Genomic DNA, 11625 nt, shown 5'->3' with positions numbered 1-11625 from the left:
TCAAGTTCCACATTACCTTCAGAAATAAGGAAACAGATGTCCAGGTGAATTACATTTTTAACAATAACATAAAAATGCAGATTAAACTTCCAGTGCATCTTCTTGAGTTCTTACAAATGAACCCATACAGTATATATGCTTAATTCAAGTATGGTGCCCTTAATTCAGAAATTCGTGCGTTTAATATATCTGTACCTTATTGTATGTAAACTGCAATAGGTGTATGACTTACATCAGATCAAAAGCACCTGTGGCTGTCACACCTGACAGGGGTGGGAGAAATGTATTATAACCATAAAGAAGGCAAAGTGGCACATAAGGATATAGAAATAGCAAAATTCAATAAGGCAATTTACATTTAGTAAATTAATTTTTGCATAAACTGTAAGATTAACCTACATATTTAAATGGGGTAAATATCATGTACTAGTTGAAGAAAGAAACAAACTACAGCTCCGCACAACATAGCAGATGAGCTTTAGAAATACAATGTAGAGACGGTTAATTAGAGCACAATACATCAGAACAACTCCCAGACGATCTCATCCAATTATAAGGCATCATATGAAGACATGTGTTTTCAGAATAGCTGTTTATGCAGTTTTAGCGAACAGATACACTTATAAAAGCAACCAGGACTGAGAGATTATAAAAACCTGCTTCTTCCCGTTCTGGGCATTTGCACTGATATTTGGGGACAGAATTCATGATTACGCTGCTATTGAAGTTTCTCAGAGCAGAAGATAAATAAAGTGAGTTACTTAAATGGATGCAGAATTTGGATTCAAACAAGTGGAAATTCTATGGAATAAATAGAAGGAGCCAATTCTACTTCCATAACCTGATCAACGAATAGCAGTTCCTGACTCTAAGGCTGTGAGTCCTGTAATCATGGGCACTTCTTCTACCCCAGGAACATAGGCCCTTACATCACTGGAAGCCAAATGATTCCCTTCAGAGCCCTCTTTATGTCTCTGTTCCTCAGGCTGTAGACGAAGGGGTTCAGCATGGGGGTGACCACCGTGTACATCACTGAGGCCACTGCACTTGCGTGGGAGCTCTGGGTAGCAGCAGAGCTAAGGTACACTCCTAGGATTGTAGAATAAAATAAGGAGACAACAGAAAGGTGAGACGCACAGGTGGAAAATGCTTTATACTTGCCCTGAGCTGAGGAGATCCCAAGTATGGAGGAAACTATCTTAGAATAAGAGTAAAGGATCCCAGCAAAAGGCCCACCACCCAGCAGGACAGCTGCAAAATACATCACCACGTTATTAAGAAAGGTGTCAGAACAGGCAAGTTGGATCATCTGATGGAGTTCACAAAAAAAGTGGGGGATTTGGAAGTGGGTACAGAACGAAAACCGCAACATCATTAAACTTTGTAACAAGGAATTCAGGACACACATGATCCAGGACACCAGAACCAGCACTCCACACAGCCGTGGGTTCATGATGACCGTGTAGTGCAGGGGGTGACAGATGGCCACAAAGCGATAATAGGCCATCACACTCAGGAGAAAGACATCCAACCCGGCAAAGAGTATGAGGAAATAAATCTGAGTAATGCAGCCTGCATAGGTTATGACTTTGCTCTGAGTCTGAATGTTCCACAGCATCTTGGGGACAGTGGTGGAGGTGAAGCAGATGTCTACAAAGGACAGGTTGGCCAGGAAGAAGTACATGGGGGTGTGGAGGTGGGAGTCTGAGCTGACGGCCAGGATGAGGAGCAGGTTTCCAAACACAGTGATCAGGTACATAGAGAGGAAAAACCCGAATATGAGGGGCTGCAGTTCTGGTCCCTCTGAAAATCCCAGAAGAAGAAAGTTTGAAATTTGTGTTTCATTGCTCGGTCCCATGTGGTGGAGGTGACTTCTGGGAAAGAGGGAAATAACATGACTGATTTTCACACAAACTTGCATTACTCACAGATTTGAAATGTTACTCGTTCTTCTTTCTAATCTAGAAATTCATTTTAATACATTGTGCATGCCTCTGGTCACCTTCAGGGAATCCCATGTGCCACCATAGTGATGGCATTTTTGTTCCAATCATTTTTTCCCAAAAGGCCATGTGTTCTATAATTTTAATTAAAAAATACTTCCAAATTTCAGAAATATAAAGTGAGTATTGGCCATGATTTAGGCATTGTCTAGGCAAGGAGTATAGGGTGCTAAAGAACTAAAGTCCCTAACATTCAATGATGGAGAAAGAATACATTCATAAATAAGGTAATTAAATAACATTTCAAATGGGGGCAGGTGGTATGAAGAAAAGGGGTCATCACAAATATGAAGTTTGCTAAAACTAAGATACCAAAAACTAATGATGGAACACCACATTAAAATCTAATGAGGTACTGTAGGGTGACTAACATAACATAATAATAAAAAAAACTGAGGTACTATATAATAGTACATCATAACATAATAAAAAAATGTTTTTAAAAAACTTAGATACAGTTTAAGAAAACAAAAAGAAATGCCTGTTTCACCCAGCAGCCTCAAGTACAGACTTACAGTGCTGTTGGATAAGGGACAGGTGGGGTTAGACAAGGGACACAAGACTAGGGTCACCCAGGGGGCTGCATAACCAGTCTCACAAAAATCTCAGATGTGGAAAAAGAGACATGATATTTACAAGAAAACCTGAGTTGTTCCCATGATAGTTACAAGTCCACCCTGTTTGTTCTCAATAGAGACATGATATTCTCAAATCCACCATGATATTGACAAGAAATGTACCAAGTTCCCTGGTCAGTTTCCATACATCAGAGAGGGAGGCCAACAGTGAGCAACTCTTAACTATAGGAAACAAACTGAAGGTTGCTGGAGGGGAGATGGGTGGGGGGATGGAGTAACTGGGTGATGGGCATTAAGGAGGGCATGTGATGTGATGAGCACTGGGTGTTATATGCAACTGATGAACCGTTAAACTCTAGGTCTGAAAGGAATGATGTACTATATGTTGGCTAATGGAATCTAAATTTAAAAAATAAACTAAAAATAAAATCTTTATCAATTTAATAGGCCCCAAACAGATATTGTATTGCTATTCTAATTTTCAATTCTTTGTTTACTAATGAGGTTAAACATTTTTATTAAATGTTAGTGGCCATATAGAAAACATATAAAATACTTTAAACTGGAGATCGTTAGGAAGAAGTGACCTAAAAAAAATGCATCAGATTCGTTTTCATTTTGCTTTCTGAAATGAGATTGTAACTACATTGCCAGGGAAAATGAGGGAGAGTGTCCTGATTTTCCCACTCATTGCATGGACCCTCAGCTTCTGTCTTCCTTTGACTGGGTAACAGCTGGCCTTTGAAAATTGGCCACAAGGTGATGCTCTCTGCACAGCCCCTTCAAGCCTTATCTTAGGCTCCTTGAACCTTGACCTCCTCTCCTTCCAGCTCTTTGAAGCCTCATTAAAATTTATTCTTCCCTGGAGACATGTTTCCTATTTTGCTTCAAATAGATACTTATCTTTCCCTTCAACCAGGTTGTAAGTTTCATTGAAAGCCACTTATTTTGTCACACTCCTGTGAGCAACCACAAGGCCAGCTGCCTCCAATGTTTTTCAATGGAAATAAATGTAAAGGTTTAAAAGGTAAAAAGAAAAAAAAGAAAGAAAGAAAAAAAAAGAACAACCATAAAAGCCCTCAGTGGCAACCCATTCAGAACCCTTTCATTCCTTGGGCACCTGGGTGGCTCAGTCCTTAAGCAACTGCCTTCAGCTGAGGGCCTGATCCCAGGGTCCTGGGATTAAGCCCCACATCAGGCTCCCTGCTGGGAGCCTGCTTCTTCCTCTCCCACTCTCCCTGCTTGTGTTCCCCCTCTCGCTGGCTGTCTCTCCTGTCAAATAAATAAAATCTTAAAAAAAAAAAACCCTTTCCATTCCTGATAGCTCTTTCCTTTCCCTTCTTAGACTCCATGAGACAAGAGCCCTGCAACAATGTTACATTCTTTGTGGATGGAACTTGTAAACTGATAGCCAAGGGGTTACTGTGAATTTGCTGCAGGAAGTAAGTGTTACAAGGGTGAAGGCAGAAGCTGAAGGCAGCTGTGTTCCAAATACTGATGTTCTTCACCCCAGGGCTTCTCTGTCTCTGCTCCATGGACATTCTGGCCAGAGCCTGCCCTGGGGTCGGGGGTGTCCCATGCATTCTGGGGTGTTTAGACATTCCTGTCCCCCACATACCCCTCTCAGTGTGACAAGCAAAGCTGGTTCCAGACAGTGATCAGTGATCCCCCGGGGGACAACCTCACACCCGATTAGAACCACACATTCAGTGTAACAATCTCAACATACTTTTTCTAGCATTGCTATAATAGCAGTTTAATAATAAAGAATATGAAAGACCTTCAAAAGTGTGAGTAGCAGTCACTCTGTGAAATTGGTATTAGCACTGAATAAATATATTAATTATTTAATCAAGCAAAGAAAACAGTGATCACTCACTCTGAGCTAGGTGGAATTGTGCCTCAGGTGGTGATGGGTCAATGTTCTTGGCTTCCATACTCTCTGACCCTGTCATCCATGCTCCACTGGGGTGTTGGACTCACCTGGCTGTGTGTGTGACAGGAAGGTGTCCTTGTGGGAGTCTGAATTCCTCCCTGGACAGCAGATGACAGAGACTAAAGCTCTGACTTCAACCGAGACAGTAGGAAGGAGTGAAGCATCGGCCCCCAGCCAGAATTAGGACTCGGAACAAACAGACAAGGAGCATAGCCCTTCCCATCCAAGGTTGCACAGGCTGATGGACTGGGGTCCAGGACGTGTTTAGAGCTCCTCTGTCTGCTCATGAGCACATTTCCCTCTTGTGACTCCAGATTCTATGCACATGATTCCCAAGTGGAAAAGTCCTCTGGGCAAAAAGGATGTTTTGCGTAATCAATCTCAGTCCCCAGAAGACAGGGTTAGAGGTCAAGTGAATCCAGTTCTTTTGTTTCTTTTACTCCCTTTCCCTGAACCTGCCCCCTTCCTGATGTGTGACTTCTCCAGCAACTTATTTCAGCTGCGAGTTATAATTTTCTCCAAGGCTAAGACTAAGGGCCACACCTGGGTTAGGGCTTTTATCTTCAAAGCGTTGACATGTGGTGGGGCCCAGCCCTGCTGTCACCAGACAGGGTCTACTTTTCTTTTCAATAAGGCAGAGAAGGGGGTTCTTCTGATAATAAACCTTGGCCACTACACACACTGGCTTCAAGACACGTTGGTCATTACAATTAGGAATTTCTTACTTTATACAGGTTAAGAGCTGTCATTTACTCCCTTATAAAATGGTTAGTAATTATAACAGACATGTTGAGACCTTTTTATGTACTATACAGCGTGAGATTCACGTGTCATATGGATTGTTTGATTTAATGTTCTAAGCATCTTATCCCTGAGGACGTACATTTATGAACTCCATTCTACATTGTAGGGACCGTGCTTGGCGCTGCCTAGGGGTCTGTTCATATTAAATATCCAGTATTTGGTGGCCTTGGCTGTCATTCTGTCAGGAGCTTCTAGTTCTCAAGCTCTGAGTCAGTGGTTCTCAACCAGAAATGACTTTTCCTCCTGGGATGTCTGGTGTCTGATGGGATGCTGCTGAACACCTACCATCCAAAGGAAAGCACCCCCACCACATTATCATCCTGCCACACATGCCAACCGTAAACGCTGAGAGATCCATCTAGACCAGCATCTCTCCAACGTCGGCGTGCCTGTGCGTGCACACGGATCCCACTGCAAATGCAGGATCTGATCACAGGTCCTGGGCGGCCCAGAGAGTCCGCACTTCTGGCAAGCTCCCGGGGGATGTTGATGTGCGGGTCCTGGTCTGTGGACGATTCCTCAGTGAGCAAGGCTGTGTTCCTGTGGAAGAGATAGCTGTAGGCAGTTTCACGTGTTCTGCACCAAATACTGTCTTTGTGTGGAATTTTGAAGGAAGAGTGTCTGACGAGGGATCTTCAAGCCCAAAGGTCAAGAGAGAATTCTTGCAAGTTTGACAGTGCACAAAAGGAGATTTTATTACGGCATGGGGACAGGGCCGGTGGGCAGAAAGAGATGCACTGGGATTGTGAGGAGTGACTGATGACATACTTTGAAGTTAGTGAATGTTAGGGATTGAGTAAGTCACTCAGGAATTTGCAAGCAAGGCTTTCAGCACCTTGAGGGGCTTGCTGCTGTTAGATAAGTTGACATTGGTCTTTAATAAAACAAAACATTAGGCATTGAGGCAGCCACGAGTTCCTTGAGGAATGTCATGCTCTGCGTGTTTTGGGTATCCATCTGTCAGCTGCAAGCTGTAAGGAGATTTCATTTAAGCTACATTTCTCTTGTCTTTGTTTCCCTCACCAGTGTATTCATTCCTTCCTGAGGCTGTGTAAATTCCATGTGTATTGCTTTTATGAGCGACACAAAATAATACATTTCTGAAAAAGTCATTGAAGAAGGCAGAAGAAGGCCCTCCCAGATATGCCCACATCTTAATCCCCAGGACCTTCAATGTGTTACTTCTTATAGCAAAGAAGGAATAACACGGCAGATTGAACAGGGATGCTATCGGCTAACATTAGAGACGTTCATACCAAATCTCTAACCGAGATTAGCCATGAATGTCCAGGTGGGACTAAGGTAGTCACAACGGTCCTCCAAATGTTGACGAGGGAGGCAAAGGAGTTGGTGTTTGAGAGACCTTCAAAATGGTACCCTGTTGGCTCTGAAGGTGGAGGAAGAGCAAGGAGCCCAGGAATCAGGGGATCAGCCAGGGGGACTAGAGTTGGAAAGAATACAGCTTCTCTCCTGAGCCTCTAGAAGGAGATCAACCCCACATGGGACTCCTTCCGAGCTTCTGACTCCAGAACTGTAAGAGCACATGTGTGTTTTTTTTAAGCAAGTAGTGTGGGGATATTTTACAGCAGCCAGAGGCATCTCATGTGGACATCGTCAATAACATTATTTGAAGGATCTGAATATACTCTTCTCAATTCATTCATCAGCTCCCATGGGGAATGGGGATTTTAAGTTGAAACCCACAGTAGGTAGAAAAGAAATTTTAATTTGATTTGGAGATATTCTGCCCCATCAGCTGGTAAAATGAGTCCATCATTCCATAAATGTGAATGTGGCCTGACTCTTAGACCTCTGAGGCAGTGACATAGGAAAAGAACTCATGATCAAGTTAAAGTCACACATTGTAATTTGCAATTCTGTGCCCATATTTTGCATCCCTTTATTTCATGTTGATCAACCATTCATCCTTTTCAGTGCTATCCTCTCCACTTTCTCTCAGGATTCCTTTCAACACAAGAGACAAAATAATAGATTGACTGTGTGTTTACAGAAGTTGGGACTGTGCTTATTTGAAAGAAAAATGTGTAACATGCACACACACATAGAGAAGACACAACCACGTTGGAATGTTTTCTTTGAAACAAAAAATTAATGTCCATCAATTTCATTCTTTTCTAACAAGATTCATATATGGAAACATGCACTGTGTACTCTTCACTTTTGTGATGCTTCCTTAATTCATCAATGGAGCACTCTGAATATGCAGCTATTGTGTGTCATTATCCTCCAATGATGTAATTATGTGGGAAAATACATTTGGTACAACGCAAAGAGTAGGATTAGAGCACAATGACTCTCCATTGGAGGTTTGGGAGAGAACTCTTCTATCAGGGAAGGAAAGCGTTATATGGATGTGGGAACAGTGGGATGAAATTCAAATAATTCACATAAGTTAATTTAATTCACAAATAGAAGAATAACTTACATATGGAAATGTAGTAATAAGACCATAAGTTGACTGGTACAGAGAAGCACTACAACCAGGTACAACACCGTGAATGAGCCTTAGAAATACAGGCAGATTCACTCCTGACTCCAGACCCGGGAGGAGCCCTGCAGAGATCAGAAAAGCCTCCCAGAAATAACGCTAATTGATTATAAAGGGATTACTGATGAGGAGAACAAAGGCAAGAGAAATGTAGCTAGAAGTCAATCTCCTTACAACCTGCAGCCCTTGCTTGATGAATCCCTGAGACACGCAGAGTGTGACACTCCTCCAGGAGCTCATGGCTGCCTCAATGTTGATGCTTTATCAGAGACTAAAAGGAAGCCTATCTTGACAATAGCCAGACCTTCAAGGTCTTGTAAACTTCACATTCAGCATATAAAATTTCTTTAGAAACTTCCATTATCTGCACCTCCTCCCTCCATAAACTCAAAAGTATATAACCAGTCATCCTCACAGTCCCATGCCACTCTTTTTGTCTATGCTTCCTGACCTATAATAAAAGCACAGTTTGCATCATAAAATGGCTCAAGAATTCTCTCTTAACCTTTGCACCTGACAACCACACATCAGTATGACATCCCATTTGACAAGGACAGCCTGTTACACAGCGAGAGCTGACTGACACAATCACCCAAGTGAGCAGACCTGAGGCAGTTAGATCATGTGCTGCCTTTACCTGTGGCACAGGACCTGACAAATGAGGAGACCAGTCCTGGTCATTGTTACTCACGTCTATTTCTGATGGCTTTATGAACAAGTGACTACATGTGGGCTCCTTCCGGGTCACTGGGAGAGTTTGAAGGACATGCATGTTTGTGCAGAAGAACTGGTGACCCTGAACCACAGGAGCAGGAGGACATCCAGCTCTCCCGTGAAGTGTCTTCTGATCACACAGGTGGAAGAGACTTCTGAGCAGGAAGGGGGTAAAAATGAGTGATGCTGATACTGTTCATTCACCATCCCTTAGCATCTGTGGCAAACCTCATAAATAGAGAGTCATTTCCTGTGCCAATAGAAGAGTCCTATTAGCAGGTAGCAGTGGAAGTTTCAAAGTAGAAACAAGAAGATAATTCAGTGATGAAACATACAAGACACGAACCAATGCTTCACCTCAATGAATAAATAAACCTACTCAGTTGTGGACACACATCTTCCATGCTTCAAAAAATAGATGCACAGCATGAACTGTGATGGAAAAAAGAAGAAGAAGAAAGAAAGAAAGAAAAAGGAAGGAAGGAAGGAAAGAAGGAAGGAAGGAAGGAAGGAACACAATTTGTGTAGTAACAAAATGAGTGTTTTGAAATGTTGCTTCATCATATTTACAGTCACCCTGACACAAGGAACACACCAGGTTCATCTATTTATTCAAATTTGCCTTTCCATGTAGACGCCACTGGGAGAGAGATGTTTGCTAATCAGTGCTTCCCAGAGACTCTGGTAGGCTTTCTGGACACTGACCGAATCACAGAATAAAGCAGGGGACTGGTTCATAAACACAGCAGCATGTTTGTAGAGAAAGTGCCGGACAGTAAGCTTTTGATTTCTGAGGCATCCATTTCAAAGACAGCCATGCTGAGTAAGCACACTGACAGGTGTGGGACACTATTACCAGATAAGCCCTCAGGTGGTCCCAGCCATGAAGTACCTCTTCAGAAAGCCCTGGGTCACCTCCATACGGACACCATAGTGACCCCCCTTTGCCCTTCAGCACCCAATTTCTACTCAAAAATTCTACAAAGGGATAAACCCACAAACACTTCACCACTCTGGCCATGGACCCTAATAAAGGCAAATCCCTCAGGGGAGCTCACTCTCTCCCTCCCTCTCACTGTGTCTCTCCCCTCTGAAACCTCTGGAAAAGCCTTTGGGATCCCCTATGCCCTCCAGGACCTGTGAGGAGTAGACCTGGTTTTGTTAGAGTCTCTGATGGGTGATGCTGAGGCCTGTCTTGCAGTCATAGTGAGAACCCAAGGGCTGGTGCAGCCACAGCAGAGGCTCTGGTCAGGGAAGCATCTGTGGGAATGTCCACAAGCACAGGGTGCAGGGGGTGCCCGGGCTTTCCTAATGCGAGCATCCCTGTCAGGAGCCTGAGACTTAAGGGAAGAGTAATGAGGAAGATGATTGCAGGTAGCGATGTAAGAAAATTGACAGACTCAAGGTCAAAACTGGGTTTTGTATTTTCCTCTACAATAAAGTTATGTGAGGGGCTTAGAGGCCAAGTGTACTTTCTTCTATATGAAGCATACAACTCATGATTATTGTTTTAGGAAAGCTAGGGAAAATTTACTTGACATGGTATAAGTCACATGAAATGAAATTATTTTAAGAAATCCAACATGTCCTATGTAAGATACAGAAATTTCCAGGATTTTGTGCTTGATGGTTGGGCGAAACACTGGGATCCTTTGAAAATGGAGGAAAAGGATTCTGTCTGCATATCAGAAAGATCAGAGGCTTAAAAAGTGAGTACTTCAATATATGAAGACCGTTGAATTCAAACAAATGGAAAATCCAGGAAATAAAGAGAAGGAACACATTCTATGCCCAGAGTCTGATCAAAGAATAGCAGTTCCTGGCTCTGAGGCTGTGGGCTCTGCAATCATGGGCACTCCTTCAGTCCCAGGACGATGGTCCCTCACATCACTGGAACCCCAATGATTCTTTTCAAACCCCTCTTTATGTCTCTGTTCCTCAGGCTGTAGATGAAGGGGTTCAGCATGGGGGTGACCACCGTGTACATCACCGAGGCCACGGCACTTGCGTGGGAGCTCTGGGTGGCAGCAGAGCTCAGGTACACACCGAGCATCGTGCAATAAAATAAACAGACAACAGAGAGGTGAGATGCACAGGTGGAAAATGCTTTATACTTGCCCTGAGCTGATGAGATTCTACGTATGGAAGAAACTATCTTAGAATAAGAGTAAAGGATCCCAGCAAAAGGACCCCCACCCAGCAGGACAGCTGCAAAATACATCACCAAGTTATTAAGAAAGGTGTCAGAACAGGCGAGTTGGACCATCTCATTGAGTTCACAAAAAAAGTGGGGGATGTGCAAGTGTGAACAGAAGGAAAGTCTCAACATCATTAAACTTTGTAACAGGGAATTCAGGACACACATGATCCAGGACACCAGAACCAGCAGTCCACAGAGCCGTGGGTTCATGATGACTGTGTAGTGCAGGGGGTGACAGATGGCCACAAACCGGTCATAGGCCATCACACTCAGGAGAAAGACGTCCAACACGGCAAAGAGTATGAGGAAATAAATCTGTGTGACACAGCCTGCATAGGTTATGACTTTGCTCTGAGTCTGGATGTTCCACAGCATCTTGGGGATGGTGTTGGAGGTGAAGCAGATGTCTACAAAGGACAGGTTGGCCAGGAAGAAGTACATGGGGGTGTGGAGGTTGGGGTCTGTGCTAATGGCCAAGATGATGAGCAGATTTCCAAACACAGTGATCAGGTACATGGAGAGGAAAAGCCCAAATATGAGGGGCTGCAGTTCTGGTTTCTCTGAAAATCCCAGAAGAAAAAATTCAGAAATTTGTGTATCATTTTCTGGTTCCATAAGGTAGATGTGACTTCTGGAAAAGAGGGAAATAACATGACTGATATTCAGACAAACTTGCATTACTCACAGATTTGAAATGTTACATTTTATATTTTGCAGGCCAGACATTCTTTTTATTTTGTTAATAGTTTTTGTTTTTAAGTGGGCTCCATGCCCAGCGTGGAACGTGGGGCTTGTACTGAGGACCTTAGATGAGATCTGAGCTGGGGGCACCTGGGAGGATCAGCCAAGCATTTGCCTTCCCCTTGGTCATTATCCCAGAG

The 11625-nt window shown here is 43.2% G+C and overlaps 2 protein-coding genes across 2 annotated transcripts; both read right to left on the bottom strand.

Annotated features, from left to right (window-relative positions):
- Window positions 1–897: 897 nt before the first annotated feature.
- LOC103656790 (olfactory receptor-like protein OLF4) lies at window positions 898–2004 on the bottom strand. Its single transcript, XM_008684216.2, has one exon. It carries the CDS (start codon window positions 1919–1921, stop codon window positions 926–928), a length of 996 nt encoding a protein of 331 aa, XP_008682438.2. The 5' UTR covers window positions 1922–2004; the 3' UTR covers window positions 898–925.
- An 8422-nt stretch (window positions 2005–10426) lies between these two features.
- On the bottom strand, window positions 10427–11359 carry LOC103656796 (olfactory receptor 7A17-like). The gene has a single exon (XM_008684221.1). The coding sequence runs from the start codon at window positions 11357–11359 to the stop codon at window positions 10427–10429; it is 933 nt and encodes a 310-aa protein (XP_008682443.1).
- Window positions 11360–11625: the final 266 nt, after the last annotated feature.

The sequence above is a fragment of the Ursus maritimus genome, unplaced genomic scaffold (genome assembly GCF_017311325.1).
Source record: "Ursus maritimus isolate PB19 unplaced genomic scaffold, ASM1731132v1 scaffold_37, whole genome shotgun sequence".
NCBI lineage: Eukaryota > Metazoa > Chordata > Mammalia > Carnivora > Ursidae > Ursus > Ursus maritimus.
This window is presented reverse-complemented; position numbering and strand designations above follow the sequence as displayed.